Raw genomic sequence first — 24,245 nt, 5'->3', positions numbered from 1 at the left:
CATGGCAGGCCCTCCCAGAGTTCGGGCAGACCGCAACAGTGCCACGAGGCGCGCCAGGCAAAAGAACCCGCAGGAAGGATCTCAAGCTTCTCCCGGAGCGCACTCCCGCCCGGCACAGTAACACGAGCAGCATCGAGGCATCCAACGAGCCGACACGCCGACACGCCGACACACTCTGGGTTCAGAGGTCCCAGGGAATAGCCTCACAGAAACCACCAAACCAGCAGTGCTCACCCCGCTTGCCTGGCTGTCTTCGGACAACAAGTCTCTCAAAGCTGGACTCAGAAGCACCCCAGCGGGGAATTGGCTGACCATGGGGCAGAGCATTGCAAATTTCCTTGACTGGCATCATACCACTACCCCTACCGTTACTTGATGAGTATATTTCTGATGTTCTCCGTGGTTATATTCTCCCTTGAAGGGTACATTTATGACATACCCGGGGGCCCATTGGGGGGCTTTATCACAATGTGTGACGCTCACTGTACCAACGACTTTCTATTTACAGCCTGTTGATAACTCAATGTAGTTTATGCAAATAGTATAAAATCGTTTAGACATAACTGCTCAGTTTTCTATGTTGTAGACAACCCAATGTAGTCAATGCATAACTGTTTACAAAAAGCTGACCAGCTTACTACACTGTCGATAACCCATTGCAGTTACTGTAAATAGTTTATAATTGATTAGACACATGTGCCTAGCTTACTATGTTTCTTTTAAAACAAAAATGTGCAAACCATTCATGCCACTGTTTATCCTATGTCTAAATATAAGAGCACGCTGTTGTGGCATCTGTCTATGCTTTGTAATCACCTGCACGTCAAAAATAAAGAATAAAAAAAAAATATTTGATCCCCTGCTGATTTTGAACGTTTGCCCACTGACAAACAAATGGTCAGTCTATAATTTTAACCCCTTAACGCCGTTACGGCGTTCTATGCCGTCGCGGCTTTAAAGGGCTTTAAAGCCGTTGCGGCGGCATAGAACGCCGTAACGGCTTGCAGCCCCAGGAGCAGAGGTGTACTCACCTCCGCCGCGATCCTCTTCTGGGGGGCTGTCTGAGAGCCCAGGCAGCCCCCCTCCGCCAAATGAGGCCCCCGGGGGCCATGTGATCGCTCTCAAAGAGCGATCACATGGCCCCCTATAGCTGGCTATGGATCTGCCAGCAGGGGGGTGTCTAAAATATTAGACAGTCCCCCTGCTGGTAGGTAGTGTAAAAAAAAAAATATTAAAATGTTATAAAATAAATTAAATGCCTTTTTATATATATATATAATATGTATATATATTATATATATAATATATATAGATATTATATATATGTAACGTCATACGTAATGTATTTTAATAATAATATTAGTATATATATTAATATTAAAATACACTTAGATTGACGTTACATATATATAATATGTATATATATTATATATATAATAGATCTATATATATATATTATATATATATACGCACAATTACAATAATAAATAAATAAAATAATTAAATAAATAAATAAAATATTGAAACAAAATATAAAATAAATTATATATTCATATGTAATTTCATTCTAACTGTATTTTGTTATTAATATATATATATTGGAAACAGAATACACTTAGAATGACATTCTATATATATATATATCTATATATAAAATACAAATAACCGCAAATATATATATAGAGATAAATACATATAATTACATAAAAGATGACATTAGTATACACGTAGAATTTATATACCTATAAATGCATATATATTAAAATTCTACGTGTATATTTAAGTAATTTTTTAACATAATTATGTCATTTGATTAATTAAAATTTGATTGACATGCCTGACAACACAGGGAGAAAGTGCAGAGAATTTAATTCGCAAGCACTATATTAGACCCTGTAACTCTCCAAGACACCATAAAACCTGTACATAGGGGGTACTGTTTTACTCGGGAGACTTCGCTGAACTCAAATATTAGTGTTTAAAACTGGTAAATTGTATTACAACGATGATATTTTAAGTAAAAGTGACGTTTTTTGCATTTTTTACAAACAAACGGCACTTTTATGGACTATATTATTGTTGTAATATGTTTTACTGTTTTAAAACACTAATATTTGTGTTTAGTGAAATCTCCCGAGAATAACAGTACCCCACATGTACAGGTTTTATGGTGTTTTGGAAAGTTAGAGAGTCACATATAAGGCTTGCATTTCATTTTTTTGACATTGAAATTTGCCAGATTAGTTATGTTGCCTTTGAGACCGTATGGTAGCCCAGGACTAAGAATTACCCCCATGATGGCATACCATTTGCAAAAGTAGACAACCCAAGGTATTGCAAATGGGGTATGTCCAGTCATTTTTAGTAGCCACTTAGTCACAAACACTGGCCAAATATTAGTTTTTTGCTTTTTTCACACAAAAACAAATATGAATGCTAACTTTGGCCAGTGTTTGTGACTAAGTGGCTACTAAAAAAAACTAAACATACCCCACGTTCAATACCTTGGGTTGTCTACTTTTTCAAATGGTATGCCATTATGGGGGTAATTCTCATTCCTGGGCTACCACACCGTCTCAAAGGTAACATTACTAATCTGGCAAATTTCAATTTGAAAATGGAACGTTCTATATTTGACCCTGTAACTTTCCAAAACACCATAAAACCTGTTAATGGGGGGTACTGTTGTACTCGTGAGACATCGCTGATTACAAATATGTGCATTTTGTTGCCGTAAAACCTAACAGTATTATGACATTTACAGCTAAAATGTGAGGCGGAACTACAAATTTAAAAAAAAATAAAAAATTCTCACAGTTTTTTTTAATTTTATTCATAATAAATGGTTTCATATACAAATATTTTATATGAAATGAAAGCCCTGTTTCTCCTGAACAAAATGATATATAATAAGTGTGGGTGCATTTAATATGAAAGAGGGGAACTACGGGTGAACAGACATATAGCGCAAATTCCAGTTTTTGTTTACGTTTTGTTTTGATCAGAACGTGTACTATTGACTCCGTCCTGAAGGGGTTAATGATAGGTGTATTTTAACAGTGAGAGACAGAATAGCGACAAAAAATATCCAGAAAAACGCATGTCAAAAAGTTATAAATTGATTTGCATGTCAATGAGTGAAATAAGTATTTGAGCCCCTATCAATCAGCAAGATTTCTGGCTCCCAGGTGTCTTTTATACAGGTAACGAGCTGAGATTAGGAGCACTCTCTTAAATGGGGTGCTCCTAATCTCAGCTCGTTACCTGTATAAAAGACACCTGTCCACAGAATCAATTAATCAAATTTCAAACTCTCCACCATGGCCAAGACCAAAGAGTTGTCCAGTGATGTCAAGGACAAGATTGTAGATTTACACAAGGCTGGAATCGGCTACAAGACCATCACCAAGCAGCTTGGTGAGAAGGTGACAACAGTTGGTGAGATTATTTGCAAATGGAAGAAACACAAAATAACTATCAGTCTCCCTTGGTGTGGTGCTCCATGCAAGATCTCACCTCCTAGAGTTTCAATGATCATGACAACGGTGAGGAATCAGCCCAGAACTACACATGAGGTTCTTGTTAATGATCTGGAGGCAGCTGGGACCATAGTCACAAAGAAAACAATTGGTAACACACTACGCCGTGAAGGACTGAAATCCTGCAGCACCCGCAAATGGACGATGGATGGGGCAACATACTGTCAAATCTTGGGTGAGAACCTCCTTCCTTCAGGGCATTGAAAATGGGTCATGGATGGGTATTCCAGCATGACAATGACTCAAAACACACAGCCAAGGCAACCAAGGAGTGGCTCAAGAAGAAGCACATTAAGTTCCTGGAGTGGCTTAGCCAGTCTCCAGACTTTTATCCCATAGAAAATCTGTGGAGAGCGCCGAAGGTTCAAGCTGCCAAACGTTAGCCTCAAAACCTTAAAGACTTGGAGAGGATCTGCAAAGAGGAGTGGGTCAAAATCCCTCCTGAGATGTGTGCAAACCTGGTGGCCAACCATAAGAAACGTCTGACTTCTGTGATTGCCAACAAGGGTTTTGCTACCAAGTACTAAGTCGAAAGGGGTCAAATACTTATTGCACTCATTGACATGCAAATCAATTTATAATTTTTTTGACATGCGTTTTTCTGGATTATTTTTTTTGGTTACTCTTACTGTTAAAATACACCTACCATTAACATTATAGACTGATCACTTCTTTGTCAGTGGGCAAACGGTTAAAATCAGCAGGGGATCAAATACTTTTTTCCCTCCCTGTATGTGTGTCTGTGTTGAGTATTGCACAACTCTGCAGCTTCTGTGTATCAAAACTTCAGGAAAAATATATTTATAAAACCTGTCATGTGAGTTATGGGGAAAGAATAATAATCTCGGGGTTCTTGTTAAATTTAAATTCTACGTAACTTCTTAAAGGCAATACATTGCCATAATACACACCTCACTTTTCAGCATTTTCTCCTGTGTGTGTATATATCTACATATATATATTTTTTTCTCATATATATATATATTCTTTGTAGCGGGTGTATCATAGTTACACAAACCCAACAAGAGCAGCTTTTTCAGAGACTGACAGACACAAACAGTGTTATCTGTGAATAGATTAGCTCAGTAATGACAGATCCCCAAATGTTTGATTACCATGGAAACATTACAGGTTAAAAGATACACCTACCTGTGTGCTTCCAAAATACGCTGCCGTCACGGTGTCCTATGTTTAAACATGTCGGTGACTGTGACGAGTTGGCCCCAGAAGGACTGCTGTGATACAAGTAAATACAACATATTGCCGTGAAAGTGACTGAGTTTAACAGACGTGATTGAAAAACGGTGACATATGGAAAGAACATTTTTATTGAAATAAAAATCACTCAGCAGTCGGTCCAATTTAATCCATAGATATAGTGACATATGGCACAGAGGGCGGCTGTATGTTTTTCAGAGTACAACGGGTCCTAAATCATGGGCAACATTTTTCACAGTTTGCATTAGGTCAGTTAATACACGTTTCGGCAAATGGCACTTTTACCACCCAAGGAGTGTAAATGTCATTCGTTCTAAACCCAGCAGGCACCATGCCCAGTCTGTGCCAACCAGCTGAATGGGAATATGTAACCGTATCTCTGCTCTACTTGAAATGCAGCATTCCTTGGAGCTGTGATCTGCAGTTATGGCTATTTAACGGTACTGGGTTATAGAAGGGGTATGGTAGGGGGGGGGGGCTTTATTAACTGACGTCATATTACTTTGCAGTGACGTAGGAAGGGGATTTTAATGAATACGTTCTGAAAAAAACTAAGAATATGTGAAAATAGTTCAGATATTATCCTAGCCGTCCCATCTCTTTTCTCCCCTTGGTTTTTCACGTTATGGAGTTACATGGAGTTTATAAGACTGGTTGTAGTGTTGGAATGCGGTCGGTGTACCCAGGTGTACCTTGGGGTATCTCTGGAGAATTAGTGATTGGATTCAGGTTTCCTACTGATTTTCTATCTCAGACCCTTCTACAAGACCCTCTCTGCCCAGTTACTGCCCTATCCATTCATGCCAACCACTTCCACTTCATGATATTGTGGACTTGTCCAGGCAACGTTTCTTTCTGCTGTGCCTCTGCTAATGGCCAGTTTTCCCATAATGGTCACTTGACATTTCTGTTTGGAGTTCTATAAAAACAACACCGGGAAAATGGTATTGGAGCAAGGTCTATGTGGCCAGACTCTGAAGGGTTAATGGTAGGAATTGTCTAAATATTGACACGTTGATAAATAAATTGCTATTATTGGGCTGCAGCCTCGAATACGACTCTTGCACCATGCGCACACTTCAATGCGATGTGACTAATTGCTGTCAGACTCGATACTGCTTGTTATATGACACAGTGCGTATCACGGTGTCAGAGTTCGGGGATCTGCTTGCTACAAAGTCAGGGCTGTGATTGTTAACATGACAGATTAAAAATGTGTTTTGTTTTTTTTTAACTAACAATTAATATACGTAACCATGGCAAGTCAATTTCCTAGTTTAGTGGTACCACTGGGGTGTATAAGTTACATATACGGTATGTATAACAATAGAGTAACTCCAAACCAGCACGAGCCGTGACATCAGCAGTATGACATCACTGTGCGCCGATGCCTTTTTTGGTTTGAATTACCAGGAATGTATGTGAAGTGAGTTTCAAACTTTGGACCTAGAACATTTTCCAAGCTGTTATCACTCGATATGTTTTGGTAAATAAATGTGAAATTTACTTTGAATTCCAGACATTTTTCCCTTAAGTGAGTAACGTGGTGTGAATATCCCTCAGACCTCCATCCCACACTGTCCTCATGGAGTTTCAGCTGAAATAGATCCCCGAAGGTCAGAGTCGAGTTTGTCAGTACTAACAAATCCGTGTTTAGTAAATAAAACCAAAAGGTCTATTATGCAACATTTTGTTTTCTCCCCTGACTCTGTCTTTGGGTTGCTGGGGGTTGAGGGAGATGGAATGTTGTAGACTAGGTTTATTTCGGTTGATTAGATCACCTTTTCTCTGTGGAATGCCTGCTACCACTTCCTGCATGGAACATAAAGTTCATCAAATCGTTCTGACTTTGTTAAAACCACGCGGCAGGAAATGACTGGTTAAACTGGGAGAATGGGGGAGACGTCTTATCATTGGCCAATCGTGTAAATACAATTAATGTGGTTACCGCAGATACGGCTGTGACCGTTGAAAATGTGCCTTCTGCGTTTTCTTTTTATTGAGCAATATGCAGAAAGGCAGTGTGTTCCTCTTTTGCATTTAGTTCAGACACAAGGCACCCGGTATTATTATTACCAACAAATGCCATGTGTATTACTGACTTAATGTGACTTAAAGGAACACTGTAGGCACCCAGATCAATTCGTCTCAATCTGATAAAATAATTGAAAATCGTCCATTTCTATTCGATGAATTTACAGAGACCATCTAATTGGCACAGCATGGCGTTTTGATGTGCATGCGCTCTAGTCTCCCAATACGTTCCTATGGAAAGTATTGGATTGGCTGAGATTTTCGATCATGATGATCTCACCAAAGAGGTGGAGCTACATTATTTATTATTGCCATTTATATAGCGCCAACAGATTCCGTAGCGCTTGCCGTACATGCCAGAGACTAGCGCTGCGATGGACAAAAGGAAGGTAAACCTCACCTAAATGACTGTGCCGAAACATTGTATTTTTGGGAAACTCTCCCATGTGAAAAGAGAAGGTTTAGTTTTTTCACATGGAGTGCAGCTCGGTTTAGTTTGGTTTTTGGCAGCCTGTAGGGATGTGGTGGTGGCCCTTGGGATTAGTGCGGTATTAGGGCATACATTAAAATATAATGTTAGTCCGTGCATCGTGTCCAGTTCAGGGATATGAAGTGATCATGGTGCCTAAAGTGTGTATGTGCAACGTTTTGCTTGAAAACACTGTGGTTACAGAGCTTAACCCCTCTGTGGCAGTGTCATTGGGACGTCATTAGCCAATAAATCAACTGATGCTCTCAGCAGCTCTGCATCACCAGCTTTGAGGGGAGACTCAGATCCCGACGGGCACAGAGGTAATTTCCCCATTACTGTGGGACTTGGCCAGGGTTCTCCTGGTACCATAACCACTACAGCGTGCAGTATTTGTTATGATGCTTAGAGAAACCCTTTAACTTTAATGCTTGCGACATTTTTCATATGTGTAAAACTGTTACTCCACAATTTATATATTGGTGACTTTTTATTCAGATTTTTTATATGCCAAAATAATCATTATTTCCTTTACTTTCTATTCATCTGACAAATGTGTTGCTCCTTTTTTTCTGATGATTTTACCAGAGATTGCACTCACAAAATAGGGCAAATTAGTCATTTTATTTGGAAAAATGCCGCCGCAATTTAACAAAACGGAAAATGGTGAATAAAATCCGCCAATATTACAACGGTGGTAAAATGTGTCGGAGGAAATAGGCCCACTATTGGAAACAACAAAACAGAATGGAAAGTAAAATAAAATGGCGGAGAAGGCCCAAATAATGTAATCCATAGACTCTTGGTTTCATGCATGTATTACCATCATGACTTTATGCTTGGTCCTGGTATTTTTTTAAATTGTGCCATAATAACACGATTATTCACTAGAGTGAGGATTCGGGGAGAATTTGAATTCTAGGGTAAAAGGAGCCGAATTGGAATCATTCTCAAAGTCAAACTTCCAGGCCGGCTTGTTTGGCCTTCAGTTGGCGAATAATTCAGTACAAGAAATGATTGACCCGAGGATTGTCACTGTAATTTCTGCAGAAGTGACCGTTCCCCGTTAGTTGGGACATCAGAGATCTGTTCTTCAGATATAACCCTCTCCTCCACAAATTGCAAACAAGGTTTTGCATAAACAATGACCCTGTTATCACAATATATTATTTATCCCGGTGCCGTACAATACAATGAATGGGTTCTGTCCATAGGAGCTTACAGTCTGATGGGAGATTGCTTTTATATTGAATTTAGTGTGCGTTTTACTATTGAGCCATAGCCTGCTGCACACACTGTGTGGGACCACAGGGACTATTGCAAGGGTCGCGTTTTTTGGCAAAGGACACATACTTTTTTCAGCGCTGCAGAATATGTTGGTGCTATGTAAATAATTGTCATTTTGCAAACAAGTTATTTAAAAAAATAGTTTTTCTGCTCAGCACAAGTCACGGTTTAGTAAACTGACCCATATGTTTTATTCCTTAAAGGAACAGTAACTGAGCTGCAGGTTTCAGGCTATGTATCTTCACGCGATCCTATGAGCTGGCCGGGAATGATTGTTATATCTTAGCATTGTATGTACTGACACTGTCACTGACAGCGGGTGCCTGGCCTATAAACAGGGCGTCCCTTCAGGGTTATTCAATAAACTGTACGTTTGCAGGAACTTGGCATTGAAGGTAAAACGTTGTTGTGTATACGGCTAGATTGGGTAATATTCCCATGTCGGCTGTTTGTAATCCCCATCGTTTTAGTGAATAACTGGTTGGCTGATTAATTAAAGTCTTGTTATGTGTATCTAGCAGGGATTGCACTTAATAAATCGGATTTCGGCTCCAGACTCTGTGTGTTACTAAATGATTAACTAGCCCAAGAGCACACTTAGAACTGGACTCATAATGAGCCCTTTTCTGAATCTCTTTTGAATTTGGCAAAATTCAGCTACTTGATTTATTATACTACGCCTTAAAGGACCACTATAGTGCCAGGAAAACATACTCGTTTTCCTCAGGGACCCCCTCCCGCCGGGCTTTGGAGAGAGAAAGGGGTTAAAATCTTACCTTTCTCCAGCGCCGGGCGGGGAGCTTTCCTCCTCCTCTCCTCCTTCCTCGCGACGTCATTGTCTGAATGCGCATGCGCGTCAGGAGCCGTGCGCGCATTCAGCCAGTCTCATAGGAAAGCATTTACAATGCTTTCCTATGGACGCTGGCGTCTTCTCAATGTGATTTTCACAGTGAGAAGCACGCAAGCGCCTCTAGCGGCTGTCAATGAGACAGGCTCTAGAGGCTGGATTAACCCTTAGTATAAACATAGTAGTTTCTCTGAAACTGCTATGTTTATAAAAAAAAAGGGTTAAACCTAGCTTGACCAGTCACCCAGACCACTTCATTAAGTTGAAGTGGTCTGGGTGCCTATAGTGGTCCTTTAATAATGTAAGTCTGTGGAGAGCTGCGGGGTTCAGTGATCACTTTATGCAGAGCTGCGGGGTTCAGTGATCAGTTTATGCAGAGCTGCGGGATTCAGTGATCACTTTATGCAGAGCTGCGGGGTTCAGTGATCAGTTTATGCAGAGCTGCAGGGTTCAGTGATCAGTTTATGCAGAGCTGCGGGGTTCAGTGATCAGTTTATGCAGAGCTGCAGGGTCCAGTGATCAGTTTATGCAGAGCTGCGGGGTTCAGTGATCAGTTTATGCAGAGCTGCAGGGTCCAGTGATCAGTTTATGCAGAGCTGCAGGGTTCAGTGATCAGTTTATGCAGAGCTGCAGGGTTCAGTGATCAGTTTATGCAGAGCTGCGGGGTTCAGTGATCAGTTTATGCAGAGCTGCAGGGTCCAGTGATCAGTTTATGCAGAGCTGCAGGGTTCAGTGATCAGTTTATGCAGAGCTGCAGGGTTCAGTGATCAGTTTATGCAGAGCTGCAGGGTTCAGTGATCAGTTTATGCAGAGCTGCAGGGTTCAGTGATCAGTTTATGCAGAGCTGCAGGGTTCAGTGATCAGTTTATGCAGAGCTGCGGGGTTCAGTGATCAGTTTATGCAGAGCTGCGGGGTTCAGTGATCAGTTTATGCAGAGCTGCAGGGTTCAGTGATCAGTTTATGCAGAGCTGCAGGGTTCAGTGATCAGTTTATGCAGAGCTGCAGGGTTCAGTGATCAGTTTATGCAGAGCTGCAGGGTTCAGTGATCAGTTTATGCAGAGCTGCAGGGTTCAGTGATCAGTTTATGCAGAGCTGCAGGGTCCAGTGATCAGTTTATGCAGAGCTGCAGGGTTCAGTGATCAGTTTATGCAGAGCTGCAGGGTTCAGTGATCAGTTTATGCAGAGCTGCGGGGTTCAGTGATCAGTTTATGCAGAGCTGCGGGGTTCAGTGATCAGTTTATGCAGAGCTGCAGGGTTCAGTGATCAGTTTATGCAGAGCTGCAGGGTTCAGTGATCAGTTTATGCAGAGCTGCAGGGTTCAGTGATCAGTTTATGCAGAGCTGCAGGGTTCAGTGATCAGTTTATGCAGAGCTGCAGGGTCCAGTGATCAGTTTATGCAGAGCTGCAGGGTTCAGTGATCAGTTTATGCAGAGCTGCAGGGTTCAGTGATCAGTTTATGCAGAGCTGCGGGGTTCAGTGATCAGTTTATGCAGAGCTGCGGGGTTCAGTGATCAGTTTATGCAGAGCTGCAGGGTTCAGTGATCAGTTTATGCAGAGCTGCAGGGTTCAGTGATCAGTTTATGCAGAGCTGCAGGGTTCAGTGATCAGTTTATGCAGAGCTGCAGGGTCCAGTGATCAGTTTATGCAGAGCTGCAGGGTTCAGTGATCAGTTTATGCAGAGCTGCAGGGTTCAGTGATCAGTTTATGCAGAGCTGCGGGGTTCAGTGATCAGTTTATGCAGAGCTGCGGGGTTCAGTGATCAGTTTATGCAGAGCTGCGGGGTTCAGTGATCAGTTTATGCAGAGCTGCGGGGTTCAGTGATCAGTTTATGCAGAGCTGCGGGGTTCAGTGATCAGTTTATGCAGAGCTGCAGGGTTCAGTGATCAGTTTATGCAGAGCTGCGGGGTTCAGTGATCAGTTTATGCAGAGCTGCAGGGTTCAGTGATCAGTTAATGCAGAGCTGCGGGGTTCAGTGATCAGTTTATGCAGAGCTGCGGGGTTCAGTGATCAGTTTATGCAGAGCTGCAGGGTTCAGTGATCAGTTTATGCAGAGCTGCAGGGTTCAGTGATCAGTTTATGCAGAGCTGCAGGGTTCAGTGATCAGTTTATGCAGAGCTGCGGGGTTCAGTGATCAGTTTATGCAGAGCTGCAGGGTTCAGTGATCAGTTTATGCAGAGCTGCAGGGTTCAGTGATCAGTTTATGCAGAGCTGCAGGGTTCAGTGATCAGTTTATGCAGAGCTGCGGGGTTCAGTGATCAGTTTATGCAGAGCTGCAGGGTTCAGTGATCAGTTTATGCAGAGCTGCGGGGTTCAGTGATCAGTTTATGCAGAGCTGCGGGGTTCAGTGATCAGTTTATGCAGAGCTGCAGGGTTCAGTGATCAGTTTATGCAGAGCTGCAGGGTTCAGTGATCAGTTTATGCAGAGCTGCAGGGTTCAGTGATCAGTTTATGCAGAGCTGCAGGGTTCAGTGATCAGTTTATGCAGAGCTGCGGGGTTCAGTGATCAGTTTATGCAGAGCTGCAGGGTTCAGTGATCAGTTTATGCAGAGCTGCAGGGTTCAGTGATCAGTTTATGCAGAGCTGCAGGGTTCAGTGATCAGTTTATGCAGAGCTGCGGGGTTCAGTGATCAGTTTATGCAGAGCTGCAGGGTTCAGTGATCAGTTTATGCAGAGCTGCAGGGTTCAGTGATCAGTTTATGCAGAGCTGCAGGGTTCAGTGATCAGTTTATGCAGAGCTGCGGGGTTCAGTGATCAGTTTATGCAGAGCTGCGGGGTTCAGTGATCAGTTTATGCAGAGCTGCAGGGTTCAGTGATCAGTTTATGCAGAGCTGCGGGGTTCAGTGATCAGTTTATGCAGAGCTGCGGGGTTCAGTGATCAGTTTATGCAGAGCTGCAGGGTTCAGTGATCAGTTTATGCAGAGCTGCAGGGTTCAGTGATCAGTTTATGCAGAGCTGCAGGGTTCAGTGATCAGTTTATGCAGAGCTGCGGGGTTCAGTGATCAGTTTATGCAGAGCTGCGGGGTTCAGTGATCAGTTTATGCAGAGCTGCGGGGTTCAGTGATCAGTTTATGCAGAGCTGCGGGGTTCAGTGATCGGTTTATGCAGAGCTGCAGGGTTCAGTGATCAGTTTATGCAGAGCTGCAGGGTTCAGTGATCAGTTTATGCAGAGCTGCAGGGTTCAGTGATCAGTTTATGCAGAGCTGCAGGGTTCAGTGATCAGTTTATGCAGAGCTGCAGGGTTCAGTGATCGGTTTATGCAGAGCTGCGGGGTTCAGTGATCAGTTTATGCAGAGCTGCGGGGTTCAGTGATCAGTTTATGCAGAGCTGCGGGGTTCAGTGATCAGTTTATGCAGAGCTGCAGGGTTCAGTGATCAGTTTATGCAGAGCTGCAGGGTTCAGTGATCAGTTTATGCAGAGCTGCGGGGTTCAGTGATCAGTTTATGCAGAGCTGCGGGGTTCAGTGATCAGTTTATGCAGAGCTGCAGGGTTCAGTGATCAGTTTATGCAGAGCTGCAGGGTTCAGTGATCGGTTTATGCAGAGCTGCGGGGTTCAGTGATCAGTTTATGCAGAGCTGCAGGGTTCAGTGATCAGTTTATGCAGAGCTGCGGGGTTCAGTGATCAGTTTATGCAGAGCTGCGGGGTTCAGTGATCAGTTTATGCAGAGCTGCGGGGTTCAGTGATCAGTTTATGCAGAGCTGCGGGGTTCAGTGATCAGTTTATGCAGAGCTGCAGGGTTCAGTGATCAGTTTATGCAGAGCTGCGGGGTTCAGTGATCAGTTTATGCAGAGCTGCGGGGTTCAGTGATCAGTTTATGCAGAGCTGCGGGGTTCAGTGATCAGTTTATGCAGAGCTGCAGGGTTCAGTGATCAGTTTATGCAGAGCTGCAGGGTTCAGTGATCAGTTTATGCAGAGCTGCGGGGTTCAGTGATCAGTTTATGCAGAGCTGCGGGGTTCAGTGATCAGTTTATGCAGAGCTGCGGGGTTCAGTGATCAGTTTATGCAGAGCTGCGGGGTTCAGTGATCAGTTTATGCAGAGCTGCAGGGTTCAGTGATCAGTTTATGCAGAGCTGCAGGGTTCAGTGATCAGTTTATGCAGAGCTGCAGGGTTCAGTGATCAGTTTATGCAGAGCTGCAGGGTTCAGTGATCAGTTTATGCAGAGCTGCGGGGTTCAGTGATCAGTTTATGCAGAGCTGCGGGGTTCAGTGATCAGTTTATGCAGAGCTGCGGGGTTCAGTGATCAGTTTATGCAGAGCTGCAGGGTTCAGTGATCAGTTTATGCAGAGCTGCAGGGTTCAGTGATCAGTTTATGCAGAGCTGCAGGGTTCAGTGATCAGTTTATGCAGAGCTGCAGGGTTCAGTGATCAGTTTATGCAGAGCTGCGGGGTTCAGTGATCAGTTTATGCAGAGCTGCAGGGTTCAGTGATCAGTTTATGCAGAGCTGCAGGGTTCAGTGATCAGTTTATGCAGAGCTGCGGGGTTCAGTGATCAGTTTATGCAGAGCTGCAGGGTTCAGTGATCAGTTTATGCAGAGCTGCAGGGTTCAGTGATCAGTTTATGCAGAGCTGCGGGGTTCAGTGATCAGTTTATGCAGAGCTGCAGGGTTCAGTCTATAGAAAGCTGATGAGTTCAGTTCTCCGCATTGTATAGTAATGGAGGCAGTCGTGTACTCTTGGTGATACCAGTAAGAATAATCAGTCATTATTGGGTACTGAACACTAGTGGCAATTGTAACAAACTATTAAGAAATTAAAATGCTGGGCTGTATTTGATGCTTATTACACAAAATGTTGTTTTTAAAATATTCTGTAGTGAAACCTTTTTTAAAAATACCTTTTTATTTAGTCTTTTTCCTTCAATGTTTCAGGCAGTCTCTATTTCTATGATCACTCACACTAACCCTCACTAATCGTGTGTTTTGCGTCTGTTTCAGATTGTCTCTTCAAGGTCTGTCCAATGAACAGATACTCAGCACAGAAGCAGTTCTGGAAAGCAAAGCAAGCTAAGCAGGGAAATAATACGGAGGCTGCCCTGCTCAAAAAATTACAGGTAAGTCCCCATCTCCCCACTCGAAAATTCTGCTTTTATCCCCACCACACAGCATGGCTATACTCGTCCTGCACCCTCCATCTACTCAGGATATCCTGCACCTGACCCCTCCATCCTCACAGGGTATCCTGCTCCTGTCCCATCCATCCTCAAAGGGTATCCTGCTCCTGCCCCATCCATCCTCACAGGGTATCCTGCTCCTGCCCCATCCATCCTCACAGGGTATCCTGCTCCTGCCCCATCCATCCTCACAGGGTATCCTGCTCCTGCCCCATCCATCCTCACAGGGTATCCTGCTCCTGTCTCCTCCATCCTCACAGGGTATCCTGCTCCTGCCCCATCCATCCTCACAGGGTATCCTGCTCCTGCCCCATCCATCCTCACAGGGTATCCTGCTCCTGCCCCATCCATCCTCACAGGGTATCCTGCTCCTGCCCCATCCATCCTCACAGGGTATCCTGCTCCTGTCTCCTCCATCCTCACAGGGTATCCTGCTCCTGTCCCCTTCATTCTCACAGGGTATCCTATTCCTGTCCCCTTCATTCTCACAGGGTATCCTGCTCCTGTCTCCTCCATCCTCACAGTGTATCCTGCTCCTGTCCCCTCCATCCTCACAGGGTATCCTACTCCTGTCCCCTTCATTCTCACAGGGTATCCTATTCCTGTCCCCTTCATTCTCACAGGGTATCCTATTCCTGTCCCCTCCATCCTCACAATGTATCCTATTCCTGTCCCCTCCATCCTCACAGAGTATCCTGCTCCTCTCCCCTCCATCCTCACAGAGTATCCTGCTCCTCTCCCCTCCACCCTCACAGGGTATCCTGCTCCTCTCCCCTCCATCCTCACAGGGTATCCTGCTCCTGCCCCATCCAACCTCACAGGGTATCCTGCTCCTCTCCCCTCTGTCCTCACAGGGTATCCTGCTCCTGTCCCCTCCATTCTCACAGGTTATCCTGCTCCTGTCCCCTCCATTCTCACAGGGTATCCTGCTCCTGTCCCCTGTGCCATCACAGGGTATCCTGCTCCTGTCCCCTCTGTCCTCACAGGTTATCCTGCTCCTGTCCCCTCCATTCTCACAGGGTATCCTGCTCCTGTCCCCTCTGTCCTCACAGGTTATCCTGCTCCTGTCCCCTCCATTCTCACAGGTTATCCTGCTCCTGTCCCCTCCATTCTCACAGGGCATCCTGCTCCTGTCCCCTCCATTCTCACAGGGTATCCTGATCCTGTCCCCTCCATTCTCACAGGGTATCCTGCTACTTTCTTATATATACACTATGGATCTCTTAACCTCCTCCCCATGTGATTATATCCTGGCCCTCTCCAACCATTAAGGTTGATAATCAATCCAGCCAAAGCAATGTATGCTGCACTAGGTAAAAGTTTTTTTGAGATTTTTCTGCTACCTTTTAGTGTGTAAACTCTTATATATAAATATTCCCATTTGTGATTGATTAAGGCAGATATATAGATTTAGTCATACATTGAGCTTGTGAATCAGCAGCATGTTTATAGATTTGGAAATGTCTCTCCTTCGTGTTCATTTTCCTGAAATGGCGTCATGGCGTCTGTGAATGCTGCCTCTCACTGTTACATGACCAGAATGGCAGCAATTCATACCATGTAAGTGCATGCTGGGAGTTTTGGGATGCCGCTATTTCACTTAGAGGTGGGATGCTGCGCATGTATCTGCTATAGATCTCCAGAAGATGCCGTCTTTACTGCTATGCCAATGAGCAGTATGACGTCCAGCTAAACAATATCCCAACCAAACCGTGTCAGTCTCAAGCCGTGCAATTTTATAATTCTGTTCTGATGTAAGTGGAATATTAATTAGAAAGAATATCTAGAAATAATATCACTCTCTGTATGTATTAAAAGTTATTACCAGTAAAGGGAAGCGTGGAAATTTCTCGGTCTTATAATTAAATTAGCATTTCGTTTTAAACTCTTCTATTGTTACGAGTCAAGGAGATATAATAAACAAGACAGTCACAAATATTACAATTTAAAATCGACTTGGCAGTTGGGACTATTGACTTATACATCTTAGAGGACATCTTAGAGGACATCTTAGAGGACATCTTGTGTTTAGAACAAAAATATAAATTTTAATTAAATTCAATTAATTGTTATATAAATTGTGAGTTAAATGCACAAAGCTAATGCAACATCGGGGGCAGCTTGGAGTATCTAGTTTCAAGAGATTTGTATTATGAAACTATGGGGGATTGGCCTGCTATAACCCTGGTTAAAAACCAATCCGAAAACTCGAAAGTGGGTTTAATTTTGGATGAAGTAGAGCTATCTAGGGAATTAATGTAAAATTGCCAAGTGAGAAATGACTTGCGGATGCCCAAGAACGGTAAGGGTGTTGGGCTTCCCCATCGTGAACGTGGTGGTTACGTAGGAATGGGATCAATCTGGTGTATTGCCACTGTCCATGTTTTAATGGTGCAGTTTGAAGTAATTATTTAATAGTGTATTCCAATATAGAAAAGAGATGTAAGGAGGTAAAGAAGGCCCTGCTCAAACAAGCTTACAATCTATGGAGATTCGAGGTAGATATCTATATCCAAACCTGGTGGCCAAGATTGGATCCTGTATATATTATAAGCCTATGATATATGGGATCGAGATTGATAGTTACTGGGACGATTAGATCTGCATTGTTTTTGAACCGGCCCAGAATTGCATCATTTGGCTGCACTTAGCTTTACTGAGTCTATACTCGTTTCTTTCTGAAATCTGGGAGAACACCCTGACCTCGGGGAGGAGAAGATTGGAACCATTGGGAAGTTCAAAGTTAGGAAAAGAGTTCCATTCATTGTTCAGTCTATGGAGAACTGCAGGGTGCAGTGTTAAATCTATGGATAGATGCAGTGTGCAGTGTTAAATCTATGGTTAGATGCAGTGTGCAGTGTTAAATCTATAGAGAGCTGCAATGAGCAGTGTTAAATCTATGGATAGATGCAGTGTGCAATGGTAAATCTATGGAGAACTGCAGTGTGCAGTGTTAAATCTATGGATAGACGCAGTGTGCAGTGTTAAATCTATGGATAGACGCAGTGTGCAGTGTTAAATCTATGGATAGACGCAGTGTGCAGTGTTAAATCTATGATAGATGCAGTGTGCAGTGTTAAATCTATAGAGAGCTGCAATGAGCAGTGTTAAATCTATGGATAGATGCAGTGTGCAGTGTTAAATCTATGGATAGACGCAGTGGGCAGTGGTACATCTATGGAGAGCTGCAGTGTGCAGTGGTACATCTATGGAGAGCTGCAGTGTGCAGTGTTAAATCTATGGTTCGATGCAGTGTGTAGTGTTAAATCTATGGAAAGCAGCAGTGAGCAGTGTTAAACTATGGATAGATGCAGTGTGCAGTGTTATATCTATGGAGTGTGCAGTGTTATATCTATGGATAGATGCAGTGTTATATCTATGGATAGATGCAGTGTGCAGTGTTAAATCTATGGAGAGCTGCAGTGAGCAGTGTTAAATCTATGGTTAGACACAGTGTGCAGTGGTACATCAATGGAGAGCTGCAGTGTACAGTGGTACATCAATGGAGAGCTGCAGTGTGCAGTGTTAAATCTATGGATAGACTTAGTGGGCAGTGTTAAATCTATGGAGAGCTGCAGTGAGTAGTGTTAAATCTATGGATAGACACAGTGTGCAGTGGTACATCAATGGAGAGCTGCAGTGTACAGTGGTACATCAATGGAGCGCTGCAGTGTGCAGTGTTATATCTATGGATAGATGCAGTGTGCAGTGTTAAATCTATGGAGAGCTGCAGTGAGCAGTGTTAAATCTATGGATAGACGCAGTGTGCAATGGTAAATCTATAGAGAGCTGCAGTGTGCAGTGTTAAATCTATGGATAGACGCAGTGTGCTGTGTTAAATCTATGGAGAGCTGCAGTGTGCAGTGTTAAATATATGGAGAGCTGCAGTGTGCAGTGTTAAATCTATGGAGAACTGCAGTGTGCAGTGTTAAATCTATGGATAGACGCAGTTTGCAGTGTTAAATCTGTGGAGAGCTGCAGTGTGCAGTGTTAAATCTATGGAGAACTGCAGTGTGCAGTGTTCAATCTATGGATAGACACAGTGTGCAGTGTTAAATCTATGGATAGATGCAGTGTGCAGTGTTAAATCTATGGAGAGCTGCAGTGAGCAGTGTTAAATCTATGGATAGATGCAGTGTGCAGTGTTAAATCTATGGATAGACGCAGTGTGCAGTGTTAAATCTATGGATAGATGCAGTGTGCAGTGTTAAATCTATGGATAGATGCAGTGTGCAGTGTTAAATCTATGGAGAGCTGCGGTGTGCAGTGTTAAATCTATGGAGAGCTGCGGTGTGCAGTGTTAAATCTATGGATAGACGCAGTGTGCAGTATTAAATCTATGGATAGATGCAGTGAGCAGTTTTAAACCTATGGATAGACGCAGTGTGCAGTGTTAAATCTATGGAGAGCTGCAGGGTGCAGTGTTAAAAATATGGAGAGCTGCAGTGTGCAGTATTAAATCTATGGATAGATGCAGGGTGCAGTATTAAATCTATGGAGAGCTGCAGTGTGCAGTGTTAAATCTATGGATAGCTGCAGGGTGCAGTGTTAAATCTATGGATAGCTGCAGGGTGCAGTGTTAAGTCTATGGATAGCTGCAGGGTGCAGTATTAAATCTATGGATAGCTGCAGGGTGCAGTGTTAAATCTATGGATAGCTGCAGGGTGCAGTGTTAAATATATGGATAGCTGCAGGGTGCAGTATTAAATCTATGGATAGCTGCAGGGTGCAGTATTAAATCTATGGATAGCTGCAGGGTGCAGTGTTAAATATATGGATAGCTGCAGGGTGCAGTATTAAATCTATGGATAGCTGCAGGGTGCAGTATTAAATCTATGGATAGCTGCAGGGTGCAGTATTAAATCTATATAGAGCTGTAGTGAGCAGTGTTAAATCTATTGAGAGCTGCAGGGTGCAGTATTAAATCTATGGATAGCTGCAGGGTGCAGTGTTACGTCTATGGATAGCTGCAGGGTGCAGTATTAAATCTATATAGAGCTGCAGTGTGCAGTGTTAAATCTATGGATAGATGCAGGGTGCAGTGTTAAATCTATGGATAGATGCAGGGTGCAGTATTAAATCTATGGATAGATGCAGGGTGCAGTGTTACGCCTATGGATAGCTGCAGGGTGCAGTATTAAATCTATATAGAGCTGCAGTGTGCAGTGTTAAATCTATGGATAGATGCAGGGTGCAGTATTAAATCTATGGATAGATGCAGGGTGCAGTATTAAATCTATGGATAGCTGCAGGGTGCAGTGTTACGTCTATGGATAGCTGCAGGGTGCAGTGTTAAATGTATGGATAGCTGCAGGGTGCAGTGTTAAACCTATGGATAGCTGCAGGGTGCAGTGTTACGCCTATGGATAGCTGCAGGGTGCAGTATTAAATCTATATAGAGCTGCAGTGTGCAGTGTTAAATCTATGGATAGATGCAGGGTGCAGTATTAAATCTATGGATAGATGCAGGGTGCAGTATTAAATCTATGGATAGCTGCAGGGTGCAGTGTTAAGTCTATGGATAGCTGCAGGGTGCAGTGTTAAATCTATGGAGAGCTGCAGTGTGCATTGTTAAATCTATGGATAGATGCAGGGTGCAGTATTAAATCTATGGATAGATGCAGGGTGCAGTGTTAAATCTATGGAGAGCTGCAGGGTGCAGCATTAAATCTAGGGTTAGATGCAGTGTGCAGTGTTAAATCTATGGATAGATGCAGGGTGCAGTATTAAATCTATGGATAGCTGCAGGGTGCAGTATTAAATCTATGGATAGATGCAGGGTGCAGTATTAAATCTATGGATAGCTGCAGGGTGCAGTGTTAAGTCTATGGATAGCTGCAGGGTGCAGTGTTAAGTCTATGGATAGCTGCAGGGTGCAGTGTTAAGTCTATGGATAGCTGCAGGGTGCAGTATTAAATCTATGGATAGCTGCAGGGTGTAGTGTTAAGTCTATGGATAGCTGCAGGGTGCAGTGTTAAATCTATGGATAGCTGCAGTGTGCAGTATTAAATCTATGGATAGCTGCAGGGTGCAGTGTTAAATCTATGGATAGCTGCAGGGTGCAGTGTTAAATCTATGGATAGCTGCAGGGTGCAGTGTTAAGTCTATGGATAGCTGCAGGGTGCAGTATTAAATCTATGGATAGCTGCAGGGTGCAGTATTAAATCTATGGATAGATGCAGGGTGCAGTATTAAATCTATGGAGAGCTGCAGTGTGCAGTGTTAAATCTATGGATAGCTGCAGGGTGCAGTGTTAAATCTATGGATAGATGCAGGGTGCAGTATTAAATCTATGGATAGCTGGAGGGTGCAGTATTAAATCTATGGATAGCTGCAGGGTGCAGTATTAAATCTATGGATAGCTGCAGGGTGCAGTATTAAATCTATGGATAGCTGCATGGTGCAGTGTTAAGTCTATGGATAGCTGCAGGGTGCAGTATTAAATCTATGGATAGACGCAGCGTGCATTGGTACATCTATGGAAAGCTGCAATGTGTAGTGTTACATCTATGGAGAGCTGCAGTGTGCAGTGTTAAATCTATGGATAGATGCAGTGTGCAATGTTAAATCTATGGAGAGCTGCAGTGAGCAGTGTTAAATCTATGGATAGACGCAGTGTGCAGTATTAAATCTATGGAGAGCTGCAGGGTGCAGTGTTAAAAATATGGAGAGCTGCAGTGTGCTGTGCAGTATTAAATCTATGGCTAGATGCAGGGTGCAGTGTTAAATCTATGGAGAGCTGCAGGGTGCAGTGTTAAATATATGGATAGCTGCAGGGTGCAGTGTTAAATATATGGATAGCTGCAGGGTGCAGTATTAAATCTATGGATAGCTGCAGGGTGCAGTATTAAATCTATGGATAGCTGCAGGGTGCAGTATTAAATCTATGGATAGCTGCAGGGTGCAGCATTAAATCTAGGGTTAGATGCAGTGTGCAGTGTTAAATCTATGGATAGCTGCAGTGAGCAGTATTAAATCTATATAGAGCTGCAGTGAGCAGTGTTAAATCTATTGAGAGCTGCAGGGTGCAGTATTAAATCTATGGATAGCTGCAGGGTGCAGTGTTACGTTTATGGATAGCTGCAGGGTGCAGTATTAAATCTATATAGAGCTGCAGTGTGCAGTGTTAAATCTATGGATAGCTGCAGGGTGCAGTGTTAAATCTATGGATAGCTGCAGGGTGCAGTGTTAAATCTATGGATAGCTGCAGGGTGCAGTATTAAATCTATGGATAGATGCAGGGTGCAGTATTAAATCTATGGATAGCTGCAGGGTGCAGTATTAAATCTAGGGTTAGATGCAGTGTGCAGTGTTAAATCTATGGATAGCTGCAGGGTGCAGTGTTAAATCTATGGATAGCTGCAGGGTGCAGTGTTAAATCTATGGATAGCTGCAGGGTGCAGTATTAAATCTATGGATAGATGCAGGGTGCAGTATTAAATCTATGGATAGATTCAGGGTGCAGTATTAAATCTATGGATAGCTGCAGGGTGCAGTGTTAAATCTATGGATAGCTGCAGGGTGCAGTGTTAAATCTATGGATAGCTGCAGGGTGCAGTATTAAATCTATGGATAGCTGCAGGGTGCAGTGTTAAATCTATGGATAGCTGCAGGGTGCAGTATTAAATCTATGGATAGCTGCAGGGTGCAGTGTTAAATCTATGGATAGCTGCAGGGTGCAGTGTTAAGTCTATGGATAGCTGCAGGGTGCAGTATTAAATCTATGGATAGCTGCAGGGTTCAGTATTAAATCTATGGATAGCTGCAGGGTGCAGTATTAAATCTATGGATAGCTGCAGGGTGCAGTATTAAATCTATGGATAGCTGCAGGGTGCAGTATTAAATCTATGGATAGCTGCAGGGTGCAGTGTTAAATCTATGGATAGCTGCAGGGTGCAGTGTTAAATCTATGGATAGCTGCAGGGTGCAGTATTAAATCTATGGATAGCTGCAGGGTGCAGTGTTAAGTCTATGGATAGCTGCAGGGTGCAGTGTTAAGTCTATGGATAGCTGCAGGGTGCAGTATTAAATGTATGGATAGCTGCAGGGTTCAGTGTTAAGTCTATGGATAGCTGCAGGGTGCAGTATTAAATCTATGGATAGCTGCAGGGTGCAGTATTAAATCTATGGATAGCTGCAGGGTGCAGTATTAAACCTATGGATAGCTGCAGGGTGCAGTATTAAATCTATGGATAGCTGCAGGGTGCAGTATTAAATCTATGGATAGCTGCAGGGTGCAGTATTAAATCTATGGATAGCTGCAGGGTGCAGTGTTAAGTCTATGGATAGCTGCAGGGTGCAGTATTAAATCTATGGATAGACGCAGCGTGCAGTATTAAATCTATGGATAGCTGCAGGGTGCAGTATTAAATCTATGGATAGCTGCAGGGTGCAGTATTAAATCTATGGATAGCTGCAGGGTGCAGTATTAAATCTATGGATAGCTGCAGGGTGCAGTATTAAATCTATGGATAGCTGCAGGGTGCAGTGTTAAATCTATGGATAGCTGCAGGGTGCAGTGTTAAATCTATGGATAGCTGCAGGGTGCAGTGTTAAGTCTATGGATAGCTGCAGGGTGCAGTGTTAAGTCTATGGATAGCTGCAGGCTGCAGTATTAAATGTATGGATAGCTGCAGGGTTCAGTGTTAAGTCTATGGATAGCTGCAGGGTGCAGTATTAAATCTATGGATAGCTGCAGGGTGCAGTATTAAATCTATGGATAGCTGCAGGGTGCAGTGTTAAGTCTATGGATAGCTGCAGGGTGCAGTGTTAAGTCTATGGATAGCTGCAGGGTGCAGTATTAAATGTATGGATAGCTGCAGGGTTCAGTGTTAAGTCTATGGATAGCTGCAGGGTGCAGTATTAAATCTATGGATAGCTGCAGGGTGCAGTGTTAAGTCTATGGATAGCTGCAGGGTGCAGTATTAAATCTATGGATAGACGCAGCGTGCAGTATTAAATCTATGGATAGCTGCAGGGTGCAGTATTAAATCTATGGATAGCTGCAGGGTGCAGTGTTAAGTCTATGGATAGCTGCAGGGTGCAGTATTAAATCTATGGATAGACGCAGCGTGCAGTGGTACATCTATGGAAAGCTGCAATGTGTAGTGTTACATCTATGGAGAGCTGCAGTGTGCAGTGTTAAATCTATGGATAGATGCAGTGTGCAATGTTAAATCTATGGAGAGCTGCAGGGTTCAGTATTAAATCTATGGAGAGCTGCGGTGTGCAGTGTTAAATCTATGGATAGCTGCAGGGTGCAGTATTAAATCTATGGAGAGCTGCGGTGTGCAGTGTTAAATCTATGGATAGATGCAGGGTGCAGTATTAAATCTATGGAGAGCTGCAGTGTGCAGTGTTAAATCTATGGATAGCTGCAGGGTGCAGTGTTAAATCTATGGATAGCTGCAGGGTGCAGTGTTAAATATATGGATAGCTGCAGGGTGCAGTGTTAAGTCTATGGATAGCTGCAGGGTGCAGTATTAAATCTATGGATAGCTGCAGGGTGCAGTATTAAATCTATGGATAGCTGCAGGGTGCAGTGTTAAATATATGGATAGCTGCAGGGTGCAGTGTTAAATATATGGATAGCTGCAGGGTGCAGTGTTAAGTCTATGGATAGCTGCAGGGTGCAGTGTTAAGTCTATGGATAGCTGCAGGGTGCAGTATTAAATCTATGGATAGATGCAGGGTGCAGTATTAAATCTATGGATAGCTGCAGGGTGCAGTATTAAATCTATGGA

The 24,245-nt window shown here is 43.3% G+C and overlaps 1 protein-coding gene across 1 annotated transcript in view; it reads left to right on the top strand.

Moving 5' to 3' along the window:
• Window positions 1-24,245, top strand: part of ITPR2 (inositol 1,4,5-trisphosphate receptor type 2) — a 327,302-nt gene that overhangs the window by 57,950 nt on the left and 245,107 nt on the right. The window contains exon 3 of the mRNA XM_063446689.1: window positions 14,327-14,442. Within this exon, the coding sequence (XP_063302759.1) occupies window positions 14,327-14,442 (116 nt within the window). The remainder of the gene's footprint in view (window positions 1-14,326; window positions 14,443-24,245) is intronic.

This window comes from Pelobates fuscus, chromosome 3 (genome assembly GCF_036172605.1).
Source record: "Pelobates fuscus isolate aPelFus1 chromosome 3, aPelFus1.pri, whole genome shotgun sequence".
Taxonomy (NCBI): domain Eukaryota; kingdom Metazoa; phylum Chordata; class Amphibia; order Anura; family Pelobatidae; genus Pelobates; species Pelobates fuscus.
Note: the sequence above shows the minus strand (reverse complement) of the source record. Positions and strands in the feature narration are given on the sequence as shown.